The sequence below is a fragment of the Dipodomys merriami genome, unplaced genomic scaffold (genome assembly GCF_024711535.1).
Source record: "Dipodomys merriami isolate MVZ:Mamm:240054 unplaced genomic scaffold, mDipMer1.0.p SCAF_4, whole genome shotgun sequence".
NCBI classification, from domain to species: domain Eukaryota; kingdom Metazoa; phylum Chordata; class Mammalia; order Rodentia; family Heteromyidae; genus Dipodomys; species Dipodomys merriami.
In genome coordinates, this window is record NW_027205603.1 from 66252387 (window position 1) to 66276898 (window position 24512).

Sequence of the window (24512 nt, forward strand, 5' to 3'; positions counted from 1 at the left end):
ACTTAAGCCACAGCGCTACTTCTGGCATTTTCTGTGTATGTGATACTAAGGAATCAAACCCAGGACTTCATGCATGCTAGGCAAGCACTCTACCATTAAACCACAATCCCAGCCACAATACTGATATTTTTAAGTGATAATTCCAAATATGGCGGCTTAATATTGTTACAGTGTTAAATTTTATGCTATATCAAAACAACAACAAAAGTAAAATCAAATATGACTCCTCCCTATATTGGCACGTGCCATATCCTTCCTTCATGTTATCTAGAGTTGAAGCAGAATAACAGGGCATATTCAGTACCCTATCACTGACTAGTCCAAGAGAAGATAACCACCAGAAGCTTAACTCTAATCATTTACTTTCCACATTAACTCATGTATCCTAATAGCAGTCAACACACCAGCATCAACTCTTCTTTATGAAAGAGAACTTTGGTATGGCTTAGTGTGCTGTAAAAATAATAAGCTATGGCCAACTTTTCAAAAGGGTTATTAGATCAACTGTCGTTACGTGGATGAGGAAGTAGAGCTGTGGCTCAAGTGTCAGAGTACTAGCCTTGAGCAAAAAGCTCAAGGACAGCACTTCAGCTGTACATATACACATAAAAAAAACCCGTATGAGATTATGCATTATGCATTAACTATTAATGAGTTCTTATAGTCACTGACATTAACAAATGCTTTTTCTAATACTATAAATTTAGTGCCCAAATAATACTTAAGAAATCAAAGTATAAAACTAAGAGAAATGCAAAGGAGAAAAACAAGACTTTTGAGACTTTTTTTTTTAACATTAACTCATCCTTCATTATGAGATGTATATTACAAAGGTATTTAAGCAAAAATAGAAAGGTAAGAAATGGGACATAGAGAAGAAAAGAGAAATTCCCACCCAGACAGAAACTAATGAAGTTAAAAAGCTTGAAGGGGAAATACTGAGGCAGCCAGTTCTTGAAGTAGGTTAGCAGATTTTCTGTGCACTAACTTTGATTGGTGTCATCATCGTTTTCATGTTCTGAATCTTCATTATCAATACCCAGTTCCAAAAGTTCCCGTGTCCTTTGAAAAGACAAATGAGTCACTTTAAATCAAGTATTAAATCTGGTCAAAAAGTTAGGTGAATGGTAGGTAATAAAAAAAAAAAAACAAAAAACACTGAAGTCACTTTAGTATCTAGGAAGTATCTAACACTGATTATGTTCAGGTACTAATAAATGGAGGACTGATCTGCCTAATGCATTTCACTAATAGGCTGAACAGAAATAAAAATCAAACAAGAAATAGTGTCCAGGGGCTGAGAAAGTGGCTCAGTGGTAGAGTGCTTGCCTTGCATGCATGAGGCCCTGGGTTTGATTTCTCAGCACCACATAAGCAGAAAAAGCCAGAAGTGGCACTGTGGCTCAAGTGTTAGAGCGCTAGCCTTGAGATGAAGAGCTGAGGGACAGAGTTTAGGTCCCACGACTGACTAAAAAAAAGAAAAGAAATAGTGTCTACACAAACTCTTACAGAAAATGTGATACTTAAAAGTCAAAGTATTTTAAGTATAAGGCCAAACTGGATTCTTAAATTTCAGTGAATTGTGACACAGAAACGTGGGACAAACTAGGCCTACTTCCCCCACGTGAAATGTTCCTGTAGTGTATCTTTCCTGCAGTGTGAATTCCTTACTCCCAAATCTGACCATTTACTTAGAGACCACACCAATCAAGTACTTCTTAAAACAATTTCATGCCAAGAATGAAAATACCTTTTGCGTTCTAGCTGAGGAGTATCCAATGTTGTTTGCTGATTCATTGCTTTAATCCAATATATAAGGGCTTGAAAAACATATGCCACATGCTTCAATGAGCAAACATCCAAAACTGGAAGAACATCAGAATGCTCGTCATTATGAGACCGCATTAAAGAAAGAGCATAATTAAGGAAGTCTCCTCGAGCAGACATCATTCCTTGACGGGCACTAAGCAATGTGGCACGTCTACAGAAGCAAAAAGAAATAAAGATGTTTATTAAGAAACACATTATGAAGTATATCACTATCATAAATGAAATATTTAGAACTGAGAGTATTCATTGAGCATGTGGTCCTACTTAGAAATGTAAGCACTGTCTATGGTTTACAGCCCCATGCTTTTGTCTAGGCATAAAATTCTAGGATCTTCTGCAGTAGCAGAAAGAACTTTAGCCCTTAAGAGTGATTCTCAAACTTCAAGGTCTATTAAAATCACCTGGAGAGCCTATTTAAAGTATTTGAGGGGCTGGGAAGTTGGCTCAGTGGTAGAGTGCTTGCCTTGCACGCATGAGGCCCTGGGTTCGATTCCTCAGCACCACATAAGCAGAAAAGGCTGGAAGTGGCGCTGTGGCTCAAGTGGTAGAGCACTAGCCTTGAGCTGAAGAGCTGAGGGACAGCACTCAGGCCCAGAGTTCAGGCCCCACGACCAACAAAAAAAAAAAAAGTAATAAAAAAATAAAGTATTTGCAGGTGTGTAAGCAACAACAAAGAATTGGCATTTCTAATAAGTTATTATTATGTAAGACTGATGCTGTTCTAGGGACTACATTTGAGAACCAGTGTCATATTTGACAATGAAAACACAAACAACAGAGATACACAAGCTGGAGTTTATCATAATCAAAAACCCTACCACTACCAAGAAAAGGAAAAGATAACCCACAGAATGAGATGATAATTTTAAAAATCATACACTTGATTAGAGTTTTGTATTCAAAATATAGAGAACTCATGCAATTCAACATATAACCAACTATCAGTTCCACAAGTGGGCAATTTACCCGAAAGGACTAAAAATGTGTATCCATACAAAAACCTGTAATACAAATGCACATCAGAACATTATAAACAATAGTGAAAAGGTAGACATAATCTACAGGTACATCAATTGATGAATGAACAAATCATAGTAATCCATACAATGAAGTAATCAGAAATAATGGAGTTACTAATGTTTGGGTAATCCCTGGTCCTGCTTACTTGTAATTATGTAGAAAGAACAAAAATAATAAAGATAAATATTTTAACTATCATTCAACAGGAAAAGGGAAAGTAGGAAAAATGTAAATTGAGAAAACAAATAGCTTTGGTAATCACACATATTTTTTCCCTTCCTGAGTACAAAATAAAATTACAGTCAAAATAAATCTTTCCATGATTACTACATGCCTAATACAGGTGGGGAAGGAACAGGGAAGAATGATGTATAAGGAGACAACGCTAATAACTGTAATAGCAAATAATATGAATGGATTATTTAAGCATGTTTTGGATTGCCAGTCACAGGTGGCTCATGGCTGTAATCCTAGTTACTCAGGAGGCTGAGATCTGATGATCAGAGCTTGAAGCCAGCTGAGCATGACAGTCTATCTCTAATTAACTACAAAAAAGCCAAAAATGCAACTGTGGCTCAAATGTTAGAGTGCTTTGAACAAAAAAAGAGCTCAGGGACAGTCCCCAAGTGGAGAATTCAAGCCCTGGGACCAAACACCTAAAATTAAAACAAAACAAACAACATCTTAGCCGGGCACTGGTGGCTAATGCCTATAATCCTAGCTACTCAGGAGACAGAGAGCTGAGGATCATGGTTCAAAGCCAGCCTTGGGCAGGGAAGTTCATGAGACTTATCTCCAATAAACCACTCAGAAAAGCTGCTGTGGCTCAAGTGTAGAATGTTTGCCTTGAACTGAAGGGCTGAGGGACACCGCGCCCAGGCACAGAGTTCTACCACTTAAGCCACAGCGCCACTTCCTGCTTTTTTCTTTTTGCTTATGTGGTGCTGAGGAATCAAACCCAGGGCCTCATGCATGCAAGGCAAGCACTCTACCACTGAGCCACCTTCCCAGCCCCTCACTTCGTTCTTTACAAGGAGATGAGATCAAATGTTAATAGCAACTAAAATGCTGGAACTTTCTAGGATACTCTCCTCGACACAGTACATCTAAAGAATTGCATACCGTCTTCCTTCAAGGGTTCGTAAGCTAGCCTCTTCGCGTGCAGTCATTCTCTCTCTTCGGGCTGAATTCTGAGAAGCATGAAGAGGATGGTTTGGATGTCCGGGGTCACCAGCAGATGCTAATGCAGAACCGTAACGTAATTGAGCTTCAGTAGAATCCATAATACTGACCATCCAGTTCCATGTAGGAATAAGCTTTTCTTCTACGTAGTTCTATGAAGATCAAACTAAAATAGTTAAAACTATCCAAAGAGAGCTAAATTTAGTATGTTTTAACACTTATAATTTTAAATGCCCATTATACTGGAATTCTCATAATAAAAGGCCAAAAATATATTTGAATATGTAACTTTTTAGTGGTATCATACCTGTAAGTTTACTGCATCTTGATAAGTCAATTTCACAGCTGCTGGAATCTGAGAGTATACTAGATGATTATACTTAGGAATGAGGCCCATCAAGTCCGAGATTTGTCTGATGACAATGCTGTAAGCCCTGGCTAAACTGCTTGCAGATGTTAAGTAGCTGCTGGCATTGCTAGCTTCCAAAGCAGCTGCTGCAGCTGCAGCACTTGTACTGATGGTACCACTCCGGCGTAAATTTGAAGGATCAATATAAATCAAACCGGCAGAACTAGCTATAAGGAAAAAGGACAATCACAATGAGCTAATGTCAGTTGTAAAATGTCATTTATGTAAATCTAAATGGCCAGTTGATAATATTTAAGTTAGCAAAATCTAGTAGAGTTAAAGGGAACAAAAATTAATATTCTTAATTTGTATTCCTCCCACCACTGATAAAAGAGGGATTGGTGACAGCTACAAAAATTTTTAGTGGTCACAGTGGGGAAGTGTCGAGGAAAGGCGAAGTGGGTAAAATTTTGATGTTGGCTAACAACCTCTAATACACAAGTCCCCATACAAAAAGAATCTGTACTTGAGACTCAACAAAATAATAATGAACTATTATTGTAAAACCATTATCCAAATTTTAATAAACAACTTAAGAAGCCCAAACATAGATGCTTTTTCAGACTTGCCTGTTGGCGTGGATGTGCTGGAAGGGGCTGTGCTGGCAGCTCGCTGATGCTGGGTGTTGCGAACAGCCCACTGCATGGAACGGGGAGCTTGGGCAGCACCACTGGCATGGGAGCTATTTGTGGTTCTTTCTAAAGGTTCATCAAGCATAAAAGTCTCCTGTTCTATGTCGTCACTCTGACTACTGCTGCTATCAGAATCACTTGAGTCATTTGACTGAGAATCATCTTCAGAAAAAAAGGCAGGAACACTGCTTGCTCCTAAATGTTTAAAACCAAAACAACGTAAGTTTCTTGACAATTTAGACTAAAATATACTCTCATTCAGAAAAAACATATATATTAAGTACAATGGCAAGTTACATGAAATAAATAGTCTACAAAGCCCATGATTAAAATAGTTAAATTTGGAAGTGGCTTTGTGGTTCAAAGAGGTATAGAGTGCTAGCCTTGAGCAAAAAAGCTCAGGGACAGCGCCAGGCCGTGAGTTCAAGCCCCAGACCAACAAAAATAAATGCACATGCACATGCGCACACACAAAATGGTTAAATTAGAAAGTAACTTTTAACAAACTTCAAAACTTCCATTATCTAAAATCCAGAAAGTGGAGAACATGTCTTTAAAATAAAATCTGGTTCAATAACATCTAGAAATGAAGTGATAAAGACTTTCCCCTTATACACATCATACTAATTCATGTTAAATACACAGCCTAAGCTTCAGCAAGAACTTCAGATGAGGCAACACACCTGCTTCAGAGCCAGCAGTTGCTGCAGTGACAACACTTCTGCGCCCACTAGCATTATCTTGGTTGCTATGGTTACTTTCACTGTCACTTTCTGTCTCAGCAGCAGCTAACAAATCCAGCTCCATGTCACTACCTAGGAAATATATTTAAATGGTATTAATATAAAAATTGAAAACAAACCATGGGTTAAGATCTGGGAAGCCAAAAATTAGCATCTAAGGAAGTATAGTATTAAGACCAAAAAATACAAAGATAGAAATTCAGCATCTGAAGAATTAATTACTAGTATATCATGGTAGTCAATGACTGATTATATACGCCATTAAAAAATCTCTCCTGGGCTGGGAAGGTGGCTCAGTGGTAGAGTGTTTGCCTCTCATGCATGAGGCCCTGGGTTCGATTCCTCAGCACCACATAAACAGAAAAAGCCAGAAGTGGCGCTGTGGCTCAAGTGGTAGAGCGCTAGCTTTGAGCTGAAGAGCTGAGGGACAGCGCCCAAGCCCAGAGTTCAAGCCCCACAGCCAACAAAACAAAACAAAACAAAACAAAAACAAAAAATCTCTCCTGTAGAGCCATAGGTACATGCAGAAAGTGTTAGAGACATCAGCCACTAGGTCCATGCTCCATTTTTATCTGTTTTACTTTCATCAAAAACATTAAATCTTGCTGGGCACCAGTGGCTTATGCCTGTAATCTTAGCTAGTTAGGAGGTTGAGATTTGAAGATCATGGTTTTAAACCAGTCCAGGCAGAGAGTCCCTGTGAGACTCGTATTTCCAATTAACCTCTCAAAAACTGGAAGTGGCACTGTGGCTCATATGGTAGAGTGCTACCTTTGAGCAAAAAGAGGCTCAGGGACAGCGCACAGGCCCGGAGTTCAAGATCCACAGCCAACAAAAACAAAAACATTAATTCTTAATCCCCATTACTTAGGAAGCAGAGATGGAAGGATCTTGGCCTACATAAAAGTTACCAAGACTCCATCTCTCCCTGAATTATTTTGTTTTTAATTATCTTTTAAAAAGACAAAGTTCCTTAAACCAAAAGGGAAAAAAAGAGTAAGTTGCATTATGTATGTACATAAGTACATTCATAAAATTTTTTTTAGCTGGGCACTGGTGGCTCACGCCTATAATCCTAGGTACTCAGGAGGCTGAGATCTGAGGATCTCGGTTCAAAGCCAGCCTGGGAAGGAAAGTCCATGAGACTCTTATCTCCAATTAACCACCATAAAACCAGAAGTGGAGCTGTGGCTGAAGTAGTAGAGTGCTCGCCTTGAGCTGAAGAGCTGAGAGAGAGCACCCAGGCCAGGATTCAAGACCCATGATCAACCAAAAATTTTAAAAATAAATAAAAAATAAACAATTGCTAGAGACCATTAGCAGAAAATAAGTTTAAGATTTATACATAAAATGGGCTTATCTCTCTTTCATAGAGATCTGATGTATTCATACTGAGTAATTCTCAAATAAGAAGTGTACCATCTTCGTCATGCTCATCATGCTGTCCTTCGGCTTCAGCATTCTCTTCTCCATGCTCTTCCTGCTCATCATGATGATCTTCTTCTCCAGCCACACCTTCCACCACCTCCACCTAAATGTAGGATTTCAATTATAGACAAACCCCTATTTCTATCAGGTGTTCTTCCATTGCAACCAGTAAACTAAAATACAAAGACCCCTAATCACGTATACCATTGAACAGCTTTAAAAAATCATTTGTTACTACCTTTTATCAAGTCTTATCAACATATCCTAAAGTTTATGATTAGTTGTGCATAGAATCCTACAGTTAAAAGATTTAAAACTTTTCTGGAGAAGAGGGAAGAGTGGTAAGATTTTTGAGCACTTCAACCATTTTAACATTGCACTTTAACATCTTCACTTACAAATACATTGCATGAAGCTACCGAGTGATGTTTGTTGTTTTTTATAAACACTGGGAATACTTCATTCTCAATCTTTAGGGAAGGGGCCAGGAACTGTTTTTCTGCAAAGAGCCATTTGGATATTTACAACATCACTGCAAGCCACACAAAATTATCAATACAAGCAGATATCTGATGGCAGCCAATGAGAAGCACTCATCTGTCCTGTCACATACCAGATGGCTTCATGGGCTTCATATGACCTACAAGGCTGAATACTGCCAACCCTTGCTTTAGGTTAAAAATAGTGTCAAATATCCAGTAAGTCAATGGTTACTAAAATCATGTTAATATACATAAATATGTTTATACATAACATGGCAGGTGGCTCATGCCTATAATCCTAGCTACTCAGGAGGCTGAGATCTGAGGATTACAATTCAAAGCCAGCCTGGGCAGAAAACTCCATGGGAGACTCATTTCTAATTTTAGCTACTCAAAAACTAGAAGTGGCGTTATGGCTCAAAGTGGTAAAGCACTAGCCTTGTGCTGAAAAGCTCAGAGACAGTACCCAGGCCCAGAGGTCAAGCCCCACGACCAACAACAACAACAAAAGACTGCATTATATAACCAGTCTACAAAGCTGGACACAAATGTTCCATTAAATGTCTTAAGTTACTATTAATGTAACTTCCAGTGACTATTCCTCCACCAAATACAAGTTTTGAATCTACCACAATTAAAACAATTCAGTCAGTCACAGGTGGCTCATGTTTATAATCCTCCTTACTTGAGGCTGAGATCTGAGGATTGCAGTTCAAAGCCAGCCCAAGCAGGACAGCCTGTGAGACTCTTATCTCTAATTAACCACTAAAAAACAAATAGTGCAGCTGGCACAAGTGTTATATAGCTAGTCTTGAGTAATAAAGCTCAGAAACAGCATTTAGGCCTTGAATTCAAGCCCCATGACTGGCACAAAATAGTAATAATAATGTATTTTTTAAATCACCTCTTCCACATCTGCTGAAACAATGTCATCCTGTTCTTCATCTCTACCTCTAACAGGCTGGGACTGGCTGATGCGCCTCTGCTGAGGATTGCGGATGATGTAGGATGACTGAGCCTGACTGGAGCTGTAAGGAATGAGGAAATGATGAGTACAATACTTCCACATCTCAACCATGCAGCACACTTTTATGCTTCTCTCAGAGAGCATTTAGCTCAGAATTATATACACACTTGCCAGGATGCTATTTTTAGCCTGACTTCCTTGGAAACCAACAAGAAACCAACAATTTGTCATATCAGAAAATATGAACTCGGGCTGGGAAGGTGGCTCAGTGGTAGAGCGCTTGCCTTGCATGCCTGAGGCCCTGGGTTCGATTCCTCAGCACCATAGAAGCAAAAAGAAAAAAGCCGGAAGTGGCGCTGTGGCTCAAGTGGTAGAGCGCTAGCCTTGAGCTGAAGAGCTGAGGGACAGCGCCCAGGCCCAGAGTTCACCCATGACCGGACCAAAAAAAAAAAAAGAAAATATGAACTCAAATACCATACAGATTTAACTTATACATCTCATATCTGTTTCCTTTCCCACCAGCAGTCCTCAGTTCTGAAGGCTCAGATGGCAACATTTACCAGTTAATAATAAAAAGGCATGATGATCTTTTTGCACTAGCTTGTTAATCACAGACTTGCTAACACATAGAAGGGAAGTATCAGCTTACAAGGTAGGATTTTAAAACAGAATAGTGACCAAAGTTGGGGCAGTACAAGTTTCATGCCTCTCAAAACTTTACTCAGAAATATGCCTTCATTGGGCTGGGAAGGTGGCTCAGTGGTAGACTGCTTGCCTTGCATGCCTGAGGCCCTGGGTTCAATTCCTCAGCACCACACAAGCAAAAAAGAAAAAAAAAGCCAGAAGTGGCTCTGTGGCTCAAGTGGTAGAGCGCTAGCCTTGAGCTGAAGAGCTGAGGGACAGCGCCCAGGCCCAGAACGGACCCCCCCCCCAAAAAAAAGAAAAGAAATATGCCTTCATAAAACAGGGGAGAAAGCCCAGCACCGGTGGCTCACGCCTGTAATCCTAGCTACTCAGGAGGCTGAGATCTGAGGATCGTGGTTCAAAGCCAGCCTCGGTTTATTGGAGACTCATCTCCAATAAACCCCTCAGAAAACGGGAAGTGGTGCTGTGGCTCAAGTGGTGGAGTACTTGCCTTGAATTAAAGAGCTGAGGAATAGCGCCCAGGACCAGAGTTCAAGCCCCATGACCAACCAAAAAAAATAAAAAATAAAAAAATAAAAGGGGGGTGGGGTGGGAGGGAGGGAGCCAGAGGATGCAGCATTAAACATAGACCAAAAATTTTGTGACTACTGCTAAATAACCTAGCTTTATTTAGATATTAGGAAGCCAAAGGAGATTCAAATTCAGATTTTAAGTGGCTGCAATTTTTCTAAGAAATGAAATCAAATCAGTTACACGTGAGATACACCTGAGACAACTATGTCTTTGGATAAACAAATAAGTACACACACCACCATGTGACTAAGACTTCTAGGAACTGGTAAAAAATGAAGACTGCAAATTACAAAGGAACAGGAGAACCTATTAAAAAATCTGTATAGATGAAAGGGGTATTTCCAACTATTACAATATTAGAAATAAAAAATAGCTATGGAAAATAGTAAGTAGTATCTCCTTTTTACAATAAACATCAATCATGGGATAAATATCTAGCAGAATTACAGTCCTGTCAAAATACTTTAAGGACCAAGTACCCATGGCTCATGTCTGTAACTAGCTACTCAGGAGGCTGTGATGTGAACTGCAGTTTGGAGATAGGACAAGGAACTTAAGAAGAGAAAAGCTAAGGGAGAACACTAAAGCCCTAAGGTTTAAGGCCCAGGGGAAGCCCTTGGTATAGGGAAGCTCTTGGTATGGACACATATATGCTAAAACAACCATGCTAAGAGAAAAGAGCACAGCTATGTTGGCATAAAAGGGAAGAAAAAAATCATTCTGATAAGCTTAGAAAGAAAGCACTAATTTACCCAAAGGGATCAATGAGTGTCTCTTGAGCAAAAAGGTTTTCAAGGAAGCACAAATTTCCTAGTAAACAACCTCGGATCTAGGCAAAGGAAGAAGTCAGCTGCAATTTTTTGCTTTGTCCAGACTCACATATAAAACCACATATAAATGCTGAAGAACACTATCAAGCAGTAAAATGAAAGGAAAATAGAGAGACTTGCTCATTTCAACCATGGCTGGTTATGGGCACAATGAAGTTCTCTTCAGGAACTTTTTTTTTTTTTTTTTGGGGGGGGGGGGGAGGGTCCGGTCATGAGGCCTGAACTCTGGGCCTGGGCGCTGTCCCTCAGCTCTTCAGCTCAAGGCTAGCACTCTACCACTTGTGAGCCACAGTGCCACTTCCGGCTTTTTTTTTCTGCTTATGTGGTGCTGAGGAATCGAACTCAGGGCATCAGGCATGCAAGGCAAGCGGTCTACCACTGAGCCACCTTCCCAGCCCTCTTCAGGAACTTTTAAGTCTGCACTCAAGATCTCTAAGACTGAAACATATGCTACAAAGTAAGACAATTTTGTGATGTTCAAACTAATGACTCAATAAAATTACCAAACACCTAGCAGCAGTTTCTACTCTGAAATTCACCATTAATAAGTAGAGGAAAAACAGACATTTGTGTAGATTAAAAACTAATTTGTACACTTTAAATAGCTGCATTAACAATGGACACGAACCCCATTTAAAAATTAGGATGATAGTATTTGTGAGTTAATAAGGAAATTAGAGTATGTATTTATAATCCTCAAGAAAGTTCCCAATACCTACTAGAATTCCAGAAACTTATTATGTGAGAAACATGAGGTATTTTACAAACATTAATAAGAACATAACAGTTTCAAAACAGGTGAAGGGAAGCAAAGGAAAGGAAAACTACTGCCTGTAAGACCTTATATGCAGTAAGGTGGAAATCCCAAAGACTGATCAAGTATGTGCATTTTACATATGGCATGCATGTCAAAAGACACCCTATAACAATAGTTGCAGAAAACAGTACTTTTTCAATGATCAGATGACACATTGGACCCAAAAGGGCATAATCAAGTAAGAGAATAATGACATGAGCCCAAGAATATGTATTACTTTAGCTGTGCACTGGTGGCTCATATATGTAATCCTAGCTACTTCAAAGGCTAAAAGGAGGAGGATCAAACTTTAAGGCAAGCCTTGGAAGAAAAAAGTTCGGCAGACTCAATCTTAAAAATAATCAGATTAAGCTGGGTGCCCTCTTGGCTCATGCCTTTAATCCTGGCTACTTGGGAGGCTGAGATCTGAGGATCAGGGTCAGTCAGCCTGGGCAGGAAAGTCCATGAGACTGTTATCTCCAATAAATCACTCAGAAAACCAGAAGTGGCACTGTGGCTCAAATGGTAGAGTGCTAGCCTTGAGCTGAAGAGCTGAGGGACAGTGTCCAGGCCCAGAATTCGAACCCCACAGCCATTTAAAAAAAAAAAAAAATCAGATGAGCAAAAATGGGTAGAGAGGTGAGACTTAATGTTAGAACACCTACCTAGTAACCTCAAGGTTCTGAAGTAAAGCTCAGTACTTCTTCCCCTCTTAATTCTTTAAAGTACTGAAACATTAATATTTTAATAATGAGAGTAAGGAATAAAACAAAATGACACAAAGAAACTTTAAAACCTAATAAGAAGAGGTGCATGGACAGTATTAAAGTTGCGATGATACCTAAATCTATTCTACAGAAACCAAACTATGTTCTAGAACAATAATCAAGAAGAGAACTAAGGATTCACAAAGCAGTAGCACATAAGAAATTGATGGTTAAAAAAAAAAGAAAGAAAAGAAAAGAAATTGATGGTTGTCTCAAGAGAGTTAGTTACTGAGATCCACACCATCACAAGAATGGTTATGGTTTGTGAATAGGAAATGTCCCATTAAATTTACACTCAAGTTTTGAACATCTGGTCTCCAGATAGTGTCACTATCTTGGGAAATTGAGGAAACTGAGAGGTAGGCCTAGCTGAAAGGAGTTAAGCCTCAATAATCATGTTCATCACTAAGTGTTTTATTCAAGATTTCATGAATCAAATATGACTTTACATAGAACAAATTAATCAGGATCTCTTACTGATAGAAATTTACCTGCTGGGGGGGGGTGGGGGCAGGGGCGGGGGAAGAAATGGGAAGGGATAGGAAGGGGAAACAAAGGAGGAGGCAACAATGCTTGATAAGAAATGTACTCTGGGCTGGGAAGGTGGCTCAGTGGTAGAGCGCTTGCCTTGCATGCTCAAGGCCCTGGGTTCGATTCCTCAGCACCACATAAGAAAAAAGAAAAAAGCCAGAAGTGGCGCTGTGGCTCAAGTGGTAGAGTGCTAGCCTTGAGCTGAAGAGCTGAGGGACAGCGCCCAGGCCCAGAGTTCAGGCCCCACGACCCCCAAAAAAAGAAATGTACTCATTACCTTGCCCATGTAATTGTAACCCCTCTGTACGGTATTTTCACAATAAAAAAGAATTTGTTTTTGAAGAAATTTACCTGCTAGACTGATCTGATGATGGTCGTGGAGGTAGTGGTTCTACTGAAAACAGTTCTTCACTGCCTTGCATGGCATCTATGCTAGTACTGGCCAAAGTAAATGGTGCAGTTGGGCGGGCGATCCCCATTCTGACAGGAACAATCAATGATTCAGCTACATTGCACAATTCTTCTACAGCATAAGGTAGCAGTGCTTGGAAAACACGCTTACATTTTCCAATGGGCTGTGGAATAAAGTTGCTAGAATAAAAAGGGCGACAGGAGTCTTTATCAGTATTTTCATATATACGATACTATTACTATAAAAAAAATTGTGTAAAATGATATAAAAGCCAAAATAAAAAGGGCATCTTACTTTTTCTTTTTGGATGAAGCCATTTCTACACTAAGAATGACAAACACTCTTGCTACAGAACGTAGAAACCTCATTGTCACAGTGATAGCTTCTTCTCGGCGCCCAGGTGTGTATTTGTTTTGGAGTTCTTTCACTAATGTACCTAGTAGAGTATCTAAAAGCTTTAAAAAAAAAATGTATTCATTCTATTAATGGTAAGGTATTTCACAGGCAGTTATTCACATATTCATAGAGTAAATACTTCTCAGTGTTAACATTTTATATTGCTATCCTGATACCAGTTCAACAAAACATTTACAAGGTCAAGGATTAATGTATATAACAAACAACACTGTGTCTGACATAAAGGGTAGTCCCAAAAGTATAACCTCCTGTTTTTTGTCCCATAACAAGATGTATCAAATCAGGATTTATTTTACTCATTTAGAGTACTGAACCAAATGTATGATTCAAATATATGTAAAAAAATTCTTAAGCCTATCTCTATCAATGAACCACTGATTGATTCAAATATATGTAAAAAAATTCTTAAGCCTATCTCTATCAATGAACCACTGATTACTATCTAGTCTCTCCTTTTCCCCAGACCCCCAGTTTTTTTAGTGCAAGTCCTAAATGGTGTCCCAGAGCTCTTTCGCTCAAGACTACTGCGCTACCACTTGAACAACACCTGCACTTTCAGCATTTTTGGTGGTTAACTTGAAGAAAGAGCCTTGTGGATTTTCTTGCTTGGGCAAGAAATAATTACAGTTCTCACCTCTCAAAGCCGCCAGCACCTGGATTCTAGTCTCTTTTCCATGCAGGTTATCACAAGCTATTACAGACACAACTCAAATTTCTTGTTCTGCTTTCTCTTTTCTAAGTATTTCTTGCAATAACCTTTATCTTTCAATTGCCATACTTGATTTCAGCAAATGTTTGGACTCTAATTAGCTTCAATAGTCCACAATACACAGCCATAAAGTATTTTATCATTTCTGTTTCTTATTAGGCATTCATCTACAATTTTATCTTTCTTATCAATTATTCCTTTAAGTGTGGATACTTTTATGACATTTGTCACTAACAAGTTGTTTTCCCAAAAGAGGTCATACATAATGGTATCATTTCAGTGCCTAAGTAAGTTCTGTTTACCATAACCTCACCAACATTGGGTCTTATGGCTTAAATTCCTAATATACTGCCATTTTAAACACTAACATATTTTAGCATTTTTTACTTAGAAGGACAGGAGCTTCTTCTGTTAATTGAAACATTATTATATCACCTCTAAAATTTCATTCCCTTTAATGAACTTCCAAGTATTTATCAGTCTAAACTACAAAATCATGGGATGCTAAGTAAACAAAAATGTTCTCTTCACATACTTGTAACAAACATTCAAAGAACTTACCAAAATATCTGCTGTGCACTTGACGATAAGGCAATGAGTGAAACAGTCCAGCCGAATAGTGCCACTTTGCTGATTTAGGTATACTTGCTCTTCGGGCAAAAGATGTCCTATCCTACTACTGGCACTCAAACTGGAGGGAGACAAAAAGATAGAATGAATTGCAAAACCTACACAAATACAGGAAAGCCCTCCCCTCCCTCTCTCTGTCCCTCTCTGTCTGTCTCCTTTTTTTGGAGGGGGGTGCCAATTCTGGGGCTTGAACTCAGGGCCTGAGCACTGTCCCTGAGCTTCTTTTGCTCAAGGTTAGAACACTATCACTTGAGCCACAGTGCCAATTCTGGCCTTTTCTGTTTATGTGGTACTAAGGAATAGAACTCAGAACTTCATACATGCTACGCAAGCACTCTACCACTAAGCCACATTCCCAGCCCTCTCAAAAAATACTTTTAACTAATACATACGGGTCTTTATTCTCCTGTGACCCAAACATGATCATAGATTTCAAGGCATTCCAGTCCTGTAGAACACGCTCTAAAGCAAGCTGGGCAAACCTTGGAGGCTCTAAATCATGATCAGGCATATCTGAATCTAAAAAGAAAAAGAAAGAATAAAGAGTAAGCTAAAAATAAAACCTACTAATCTTCATAAAGACAGAAATGTTCACTTGACTCACCTTCAGGACTAGCTGTTTTTCGGTTCCGATCTTCCCTGATTCGAGGCGGCCTATACTGACAATGCTCTACTGTCTGCCTGGCCACCGTCTGCACCAGAAATAGCAGGAGATGCTCTCCCCTACAAAACAAAACTGTGCTGTGAGAATGGAGAAAGGCTACTAACATATACTATGCTCAATTTTTATTGTGCATTAAAAAAATCTACTTGCCTACTATTTGGCAGAGTGACCAGATTAGTAGCAGTGAGCAGACGATAAAGTAGATCAAGACGAGCAGATTTCTGTCCAGCAATTAGAGTTTTACATTTACATTTTTCCCAACAATCACAATAGGCTGTTGGTGACGTTCGTTTGAGTCTAAAAAGAATACACACACACACACAATATATATATATATATATATATACATTTTTAATACACAGAAATATATATTGACATAAAGAAATCAGATAGAACTTTTTTGATGTGTATGTGTATTGTGTCCTAGGACTTGAACTCAAGACTTGGGTGATATCTCTAAGCTTTTGTTCTTTACAACTTGAGCCACAGCTCCACTTTAGCTTTTGGTGTGCTTAATATGACATAAGAGTCTGCTTGGACTGGCTTCAACAGACAGACATAGACACAGAGCCAGAAGTAAAGAGGTGCCTCGAATAACTATTGTTTTTCTTTCCTGATACCAGTACAAGGCTTGAATTTAAGGTGCTGGCCTTAAGCTTTTTTGCTCAAGGCTAGCACTCTACCACTTTGAAGTACAGCTCTACTTTTTGGTGGTTAATAGGAAGTAAGAGTCTCATAGAGCTTTCCTGCCCAGGCTAGCTTTGAACTATAATCCTTAGATATCAGCCTCTTGAGTCGCTAGGACTAAAGGCATGAGTAACTGGTACCCAATGAAAAACAACATTTTTATACCGCCTGACAGAAAACTGCAGAAAACCACATGTGTTCTAAAGTATAGTAAAAACACAATTTAGCATAGATTATACTTTATACAGCAATACAAATCTAAATAAAACTGTACTTACTTGCAATCATGACCTTTATGACAAACCCTTGCACATTCTGTACAACAACAAAGTGACTCCAGCAAACCACAAGTTCGACATTCAAAAATATCCTATAATTAAAGAAGTGTACTTTTAAAAGAGTAATTACATGTATAACTCATAATTTCAGGTTGTCCTAAAAGAATGTGATTACAATGATATAACAGTAAAATTAAGGTGTTCTAAAAAGTAGTCATAGGAGGATATAGTCATTTTAGAATACTATACTATACATATGAAAATCAAATATTATTACTATTAGAAAAATAATTTGTATGAACTCAAGGAATTATAATTACAAATCAGTACCAAGAGTCGTAGATTACAGTACACTAATGAAGACTTTCAATTTTCATATTGTACCACATTAATTTAGCAATCAACTTGTCTCATTTATTTAGAAATTAAATAAAAATTAGCTTTTATGGAAAAAAAAACTGGTAACACAAAAGAAGGATATACCAAATGTAAATGTTAATTGCAAGCTAAATATTGTAATTCTAGTGACACTAAAAGGAAAATCTGAAGAGAGTATAAATACAGAGAAATGTAAGATAACTTACTTGGTTTATGTGCTCTGCTCCAGTCCATGTAAAGCTGCAGGTGTCATTACAACATAAGACATATAGAGGAGAGTCATCAGGATTGGTACCCGATGGGCAAACCATTCCCATAAATACATCTTCTTCTTTTTCACTTGAGGATACTTCAGCTAAAACAATTAAGAACACTAACTTATCAGGAAAGAACTTGATCACAGCAATCTACTATTTTCTTCAAATGGAAAAGCCTTAACATATCACATTAGAAACCATACTGTATTAATAAAAGAAAAAAACTCGAAGTCAATGTATGAAGAGATTTGCTCAATAGCAAAGGAAAGCATGATAATATTAACTGCCTGTGATGACACAATTTAGCCCTCTAAATTCTTAGCACTGTATAAACAAGTTGCAGCTCTATATAGTAAGGTATAGGACTTCTCATAATATTGTTGATCGTCAGTGTTTTCTGCTCAAATCTGATGTGGGGTTGGAAAGGATGGGTCCTAACGCTTGAACTCAAGGCAGCTTTCACTTAGCCTTTTCTACTCTGGCTAGTGTCCTAATACTATGCATCTAGTTCCAATCACCAGTGCTTTAAAGGCTTAACTACCAGAAACTAATATTCCCATTAATGCTTTGTATTAAACTGGAATGACATCAGAAAGAGCTACAGTAAGATATTCACTTATTAGTTTTCTAAGTGTCCATCACAACTGTCCATTAAGCACTAACAGGTTCTATCAGTAATCTACCTTTATTTCTTTCTTTTTTGTCAGTCCTGGGGCTTGAACTCTGGGCCTGGATGCTATCCCTGAGCTCTTCAGCTCAAGGCAAGTACTCTACTACCTGAACCACAGGATCACTTCTGGTTTTCTGGTGGTTAACTGGAAATAAAGAATCTCACGGTGGGGGCTGGGAAGGTGGCTTAGTGGTAGAGCGCTTGCCTTGCATGCATGAGGCCCCGGGTTCGATTACTCAGCACCACATAAGCAGGGGAAAAAAAGGCGCAAGTGGTGCTATGGCTCAAGTGGTAGAGTGCTAGCCTTGAGCTGAAGAGCTGAGGGACAGCGCCCAGGCCCAGAGTTCAGGCCCCACGACCAGATCCAAAAATAAAAGAGAGAGAGAGAATCTCATGGACTTTCCTTCCTGGGCTGGCTTTGAACTGCAATCCTCAGATCTCAGACTCCTGAGAAGCTAGGATTATAGGCATGTGCCAGGGATGCCCTGCTTCTACCATTCTTTTTTTTTTTTGGGGGGGGGGGTGGGGGGGTGGGGGGATCTGTTGTGGGGCTTGAACTCTGGGCCTGGGAGCTGTCCCTCAGCTCTTCAGCTCAAGGCCAGCACTCTACCACTTGAGCTAAACCACCACTTCCTGTTTTCTGGTGGTTAACTGGAGATAAGATTCTCACAGACTTTCCTGCCCAGGCTGGCTTTGAACATCTCACCCTCCTAAGTAGCTAGGATTACAGGCATGAGCCAGCAGTGCCCAGCCCTACCTTTATTTCTTAAAGGAGATATAACTGTCCATTAATTAAGAATTCTGGTTTTTTTTAGTCTGTCATGGGAATTGAACCCAGGGCCTAGGCACTGTCCCTGAGCAATTGTGAGCCACAGCTCCATTACTGATTTTCCAGTGGTTTATTAGAAATAAGAGTCTCACAGACTTTCCTGTCTGGTCTGACTTTGAACTGGGACCCTCAGATCAGGTAGAATTATAGGCTTGAGTTACCTGCATATGGTTTCATAATACTATGTAACTCAAAAAATTCTAATCTAATTTAAAAAAAAATTCCAATCTAGGGGAAAATGAGGGAGAAAAATGGAAGGGTTGACACATTGATCAAAACACATTTACTCTTACTCTGACTTGTGGAATTGAGACTCCTTTGTACAAGTACCAAGGCTGGCTTCGAACTGCGATCCTCAGGTCTCAACCCCCTGAGTAGCTAAGATTACAGGTGTCAGCCACTAGCACCTGGCTAAGTTGTATTACTTTTGTATAAGAAAATATGGTTTGAGCTGGGTGCAGGTAGCTCACACCTGTTAATCCTAGCTACTCAGAAAGTTGAGATTTGAGGATTCCAGGTCAAAGCCAGCCAGGGCAGGAAAGTCTGTGAGACTCTATCTTCAACTATTCAATTAACACACACACGCACGCATGCATGCACGCACGCAGCCAGAAATGGAGTTGTGGTAGAGCACTTATCTTGGGAAAAACAGCTTCAGTTCAAGGCCCAGTATCAGCAAATAAATAAATAAACAAGTATGTGGATTATTTTCTTTTCTTTTTTTCTTTTTTTTTTTTGTCGGTCGTGGGGCTTGAACTCTGGGCCTGGGAGCTGTCCCTCAGCTCTTCAGCTCAAGGCGAGCGCTCTACCACTTGAGCTACAGCGCCACTTCCGTGTGTGGATTATTTTAATGTTATATACACAGAAGAAAATCTATTCAAACTGAAAATAACCAACACATAGGACCTGAAATTTATTAATTACCTTTTGCAATTTTCTGAGCTGTTTCTAAGATGGTAATAGCAGCAGGGTAAGCTCGGCCACTTACAGCTGACATAAATGGAGTCATTCCTCTTGCATCTCTAAAATGAGAATATTTGAGATAAAAATATTTTTGACTGTAAAGAAAGTGTAATCAAACACAGCACTAAATTTTAAGAACTTAGAAATAAATGACCAAATTAACATAAAAGTTGGTATACCAAATTATGGCAAGAAAACGCTTAAAGAGAGCTTAGCAGAGAAAATACTAGATTCTGATAAACTAACATTCACTGAAGATAAACTATCAACAAAAAAACAACAATAATAAAAGTTACTGGGCAAAAATCTTTTTATGAGAACTTTACTCAATCTTCTTACTTGGCAGAAAGGAGTTCTCGTAAGTAGGGTTGCAGAACCACACTGTCACATAACAATTTTAGTATAAAATGTGCATTTGCCTTTCGATCTTTGGATTCCACTACAGAAGGTTCTGTGGAAGGACCTATAAGTAAGCAGATCATTGGATACCAAAAGTAAGTAAGACAAAGTGAAAGAATGTTCTATCAAGCATATATTAAATAAATCACCAGATTAATATTCTAGTACTAGAAATATAGTACAAAGAATTTTATAAATTTCTACTGACAAAGAAGAACTAAGATTACTTTTTTGGTGCCAGTCCTGAGGCCTGTGAACTCAGGGCCTGGGCACTGTGCCTGAGCTTTTGAGCCACAGTTCCACTTCCAGCTTTTTGGTTAACTGGACATCAGAGGGTCATGTATTTTCCTGCCCCAGCTGGCTTCAATCCATAATCCTCAGATCTCAGCCTCCTGAGTAGCTAAGATTACAGGTATAAGCCACCAGATCTTTTTTCTTAAATTTGTTTTTATAGTAAATGTAACAAATACCTATAATAACCAAACAAGAACAAGTTGAGAGGCATAGGACAGCAACCAGTAAAAAATCAGTTTCCTCTCTGATGAATCCACTCGAGAAGGCTACACATAAAAAAAGTATTATGTGTATGTCTGTCCCAGCTTTGGCAGAAAAGCAGACAGTTGCGCAGTTTACACTGGGCTTCACAATCAGAGCTACAGACCCACGATCTGCATTGCTCAAAATGTTAAAATCCTGATCCCAGCACGATAGTTACAGAAGTAAGTTCTGTGGCTCAGTCTGCTCCTCTGTGGTCATTTGTGGTGGCAGCCTCAGCTGAGAAAATCAGTAAGAAAAACTTCAAAATCAGAAAGCAACCTCACCCTAGGAGGTGATGAAACCCATTATTCAGTGTGGTGTGCTTATAGTTTTTAATTTTTATTTTGTAACTTCTCACATAATCTTAGTATTCAAGTCAGTGCTGAAAACTCCACAGTGGTTCTGAACCTTATCATACCTAGCTCCATTTTATTGTGCCTTTTGAACATAAGTTTTGTTTTCCTTTTTGACAGCAGTGAAGACCCGATGGCCTCATAATTGCTAGGCAGCACTCTACCTCTTTAGCTGGGCCTCCAGCCTCTTTTTTGCATTAGCTACTTTTGAGGCAGGGGCTCACTCTGTGCTCCTGCTGGGTTGGGTTGTGATCCAACTTGTGCTTCCCTAAACTGCTGGGGATCGCTGGCACCCACCATTGCACCCAGTCATTAATTGACAGAAGTTTCTCAAAGTTGTTTTTTTTTCTTTTCTTTTTGGCCTGGGCTGGCCTTGAACAGTGATCCCCAATCTCCACTTCCCAAGTATGATTGTAGGCTTCAGCCACTGCTCCAAGCATTACCAAAGCATTTTATCACAGTTTACCCACATTTACCATCCTCTATTAATAAGCATTGAATTGATTCAGTCTGCTGTCTCCACAAACACTGGGTTAACCCAGACAAATAGAGCCGAGTCTTGAGAGTGGATCTGGCAGGTATAACTAGTCTTTTTAGATAGGTTGAGCATAAGGCACATGGTCTTGTATACTGAGAGCAAATGTATTCCTGCCTGTGTTGCCACGATCTGGTCGCCATTGCCATTCAGAAGTTCAGTGTGATCAAGGTGTGTGGCAGTCACTGACTGTGAAACAACTTTCTTTCCATACTGTTTGAAAAGGTTGAAGAGTTAAAAATCCAGTCCTTCAGGCTCCCTTATAGTTTTGGCTTTCTGGACTTACTGAAGTTGTACAAGAACCTAACATGCTGTTTCAAACAATCTTGTAGTTTGAATCTGTAGAAACCTATATCCAAAGTGTGTCCTTTTTTCTTCCAAAAGCCTAGGCAGACAAATAGTACAGATTCTTACCTGGAATGGTGGAGGTGCTTGGTCCTTGACCACTGCCAGTTGCTGCTGTGGTAAGAGATCCCACAGCGGGGGCCAGGATAAAATCAATGTCACCATCTTTCAGTAAACAGAACAGCAGGATGTACATCATTATAGGCAACACATCCCTAACATGTCCTCTTAACTGGCCTTAAGGCTTTTCTCTGTAAGCCATAGGTCAAATCTGTGAGAAGTTTAAGTGAAAACTTCCTTTGCAAACTATGAAAGAAGGAACATGCTAGGTAAATTACCAACTTGAATTGTTACTAATTATGGGACTATCTACCTTCTTACCAACAAAGAAGTAAGTCTATCAGTATAAGAAAATTGTAAAATACATACCTTTTTAAAGCAAGTTTTGGTAACTAAATAAGACATGTTATCCATTATGCTGCTTTCCAATTTCTAACTATTCCATAAAATGTTCATTTTTTTTTTTTCATTCATGACCTTGCCATTTTGTTAACACTAAAAAACTGTAAGAGTTCTTACCAGGATCCATTGCAGGAGGGTCAGGAACCCAACTAGGGGGAGCTATGGGGGGTGATACAGGATCCTGGTGGTCACTGGATGAAGCTCCAGCCTCATGTCTACCCAAACCAGCTGCTCTCAATGAACGTCTCATCATTTCTCGTAATCTCAAACTGGAAGAACAGGGATAAAATCAGAGCTCACTATGATGTCCAACTATAACCAAGAGTGCACAGAAGTTCTCATCTGAGAAGCTCAATTATGTTCTACAAGCAAAGGAAGTGAAGGCAAGAGCAATGAAACACAATGCTAATTCTGGAAATCACAGAATAAATCAGTGAGTGATAAATTCAACTAGGGAGTTCTAGTACTCAGTTAAAAACTAAAGCCATTATAGTAAGCTCCCATACAAACTTAAGCACAGGGAACAAAACTGTAGTGAAGTAAAATTAGAAATATCTTTCATACAGTTAGGATAAACAGCTACATATTAAAACCAAGTTTTTCTGTTCTGTCTACAGGCAGTAAAACTTATTAATAGATACCAGCAAACATACTAATCAACACAAAACCTAGTTGGCCTACCTTTTTCTGTGCTCTCAAAAGCAATTAAACTAATACCTATATCATAGGCAGTTTTAAAGCAAAGAGCAATTTCGCTTTTTTTTTTAAGACAAAAAAACATTTTGGCAGTACAACTTGAATCCCAAAGAATAAATAAAACTAGAACTTATAAAATGTGTTATCAGACTGTCTGGGCATGATTTATTTCTCCATCTATTAAAAAAAATAATTTACAGTTGCTTCCATCACTAGAAAGACAAAGAACCATAAACACAGACCTTATTAGGGGAACTAGAAACTACCTCTACAGAGGTAGTCTGTACTTTACCTCTTAATAAAATCTTACAAAGGCTATAAAATTAACATATTTAGGACTAACAGCGATTAAGAGCACAAATTCCTTCCACTAAGCCACAATTTTAAAGCTTCTAAATAAAGGAAAAGGTCAATTTTAAGGGCAAGACAACACTCTCCCTCCCATGTGGACTTACCCAGACATGATACTTCTGATCTTAAAGACCTAACACCATACTAAGGTAAGCATGCTACAATATATGAATAAGTAATTTTGAAAGTTTATTTAATGTAATGTTTGAATCATCTCTAATAGTAAAAATTAGTTCATCTGTGGATATATTTGGTTTTCCATAAACATATTTTCATTTTATAAGGAAAAAGTTTTTTAAAGGCATTCAGAAGAATTTCTATTAAAGGTTACTTTCATGAACACGTGTATTTTTAAGGCTTATTTATGATATATTTTTTTGAAACAGAAAAACATTTTGGAAGATCCAGCAAAAAGTAAAATTTACTGTCTCATTATACATTAGCTATTATATTTATTACTAAAAATCACATAATATGGTCTTTTTATCACTTATCTTCTTCCCAATTAAGAATTTAAGAGTTTTTATAATACAGAAGGGATCAGGGTACAGTGATGATTTCATTCAAGGTCACTTCCCTGTCCAAAGTCATCATCAAGGGCAGGATCCTTACCCGTCACATCACACATCATAGTGATTTTTCACATTGTGATGCTCCTTTACAATTTAAATTACACTTCATAAGACACTGGGTATCCTAATGTGCTGTACTCAAAGCACAGAAGAAAAAAAATCAGCAGTAATTGGGAGGTACTGTCAATAACCTGAAAATAAATGCTTTGGGCTTATAAAGGAGTTTACACCAGGGTTGCAAACAAAACACCTAGTGGGCCAGAAATGTAAAATAAATGAAGGATGTCAAGTGTAAGAAATAAGGAGGAATGGCAAAATAGAGGCATACATGCTCTTCTAAAGGTATTCAAATTAAGGGAAAAAATTTAACACTGCACAAGCCAAACAAAAACATAAAGTGGGCTATTCTCCAATGTCTAGCTTAGTGTAGATTAAGAATGAAGATAAAAACTGAGACCAGAGTCTCATCTTGAACTTGCAAACTCCCAACTCTGTTGCTGTGATGTACTGTAGTCAATTCAATATTAAATGAG

At 38.7% G+C, this 24512-nt stretch overlaps 1 protein-coding gene across 4 annotated transcripts in view; it reads right to left on the reverse strand.

Annotated features, from left to right (window-relative positions):
- The window catches only part of Ubr5 (ubiquitin protein ligase E3 component n-recognin 5), a 124937-nt gene that overhangs the window by 21571 nt on the left and 78854 nt on the right, over positions 1-24512 (reverse strand). For all 4 annotated transcript variants that reach the window (XM_069991173.1, XM_069991174.1, XM_069991175.1 and 1 more), the window contains exons 23-42: positions 22478-22629; positions 21968-22063; positions 20069-20192; positions 19691-19788; positions 17217-17365; positions 16633-16724; positions 15818-15964; positions 15608-15726; positions 15396-15522; positions 14935-15064; positions 13542-13702; positions 13187-13426; positions 8631-8754; positions 7236-7347; positions 5757-5888; positions 5011-5268; positions 4340-4608; positions 3973-4184; positions 1751-1981; positions 989-1062 (exon numbers count right to left, since the gene is read on the reverse strand). In XM_069991173.1, the coding sequence (XP_069847274.1) occupies positions 989-1062; positions 1751-1981; positions 3973-4184; positions 4340-4608; positions 5011-5268; positions 5757-5888; positions 7236-7347; positions 8631-8754; positions 13187-13426; positions 13542-13702; positions 14935-15064; positions 15396-15522; positions 15608-15726; positions 15818-15964; positions 16633-16724; positions 17217-17365; positions 19691-19788; positions 20069-20192; positions 21968-22063; positions 22478-22629 (3047 nt within the window). The remainder of the gene's footprint in view (positions 1-988; positions 1063-1750; positions 1982-3972; positions 4185-4339; positions 4609-5010; positions 5269-5756; positions 5889-7235; positions 7348-8630; positions 8755-13186; positions 13427-13541; positions 13703-14934; positions 15065-15395; positions 15523-15607; positions 15727-15817; positions 15965-16632; positions 16725-17216; positions 17366-19690; positions 19789-20068; positions 20193-21967; positions 22064-22477; positions 22630-24512) is intronic.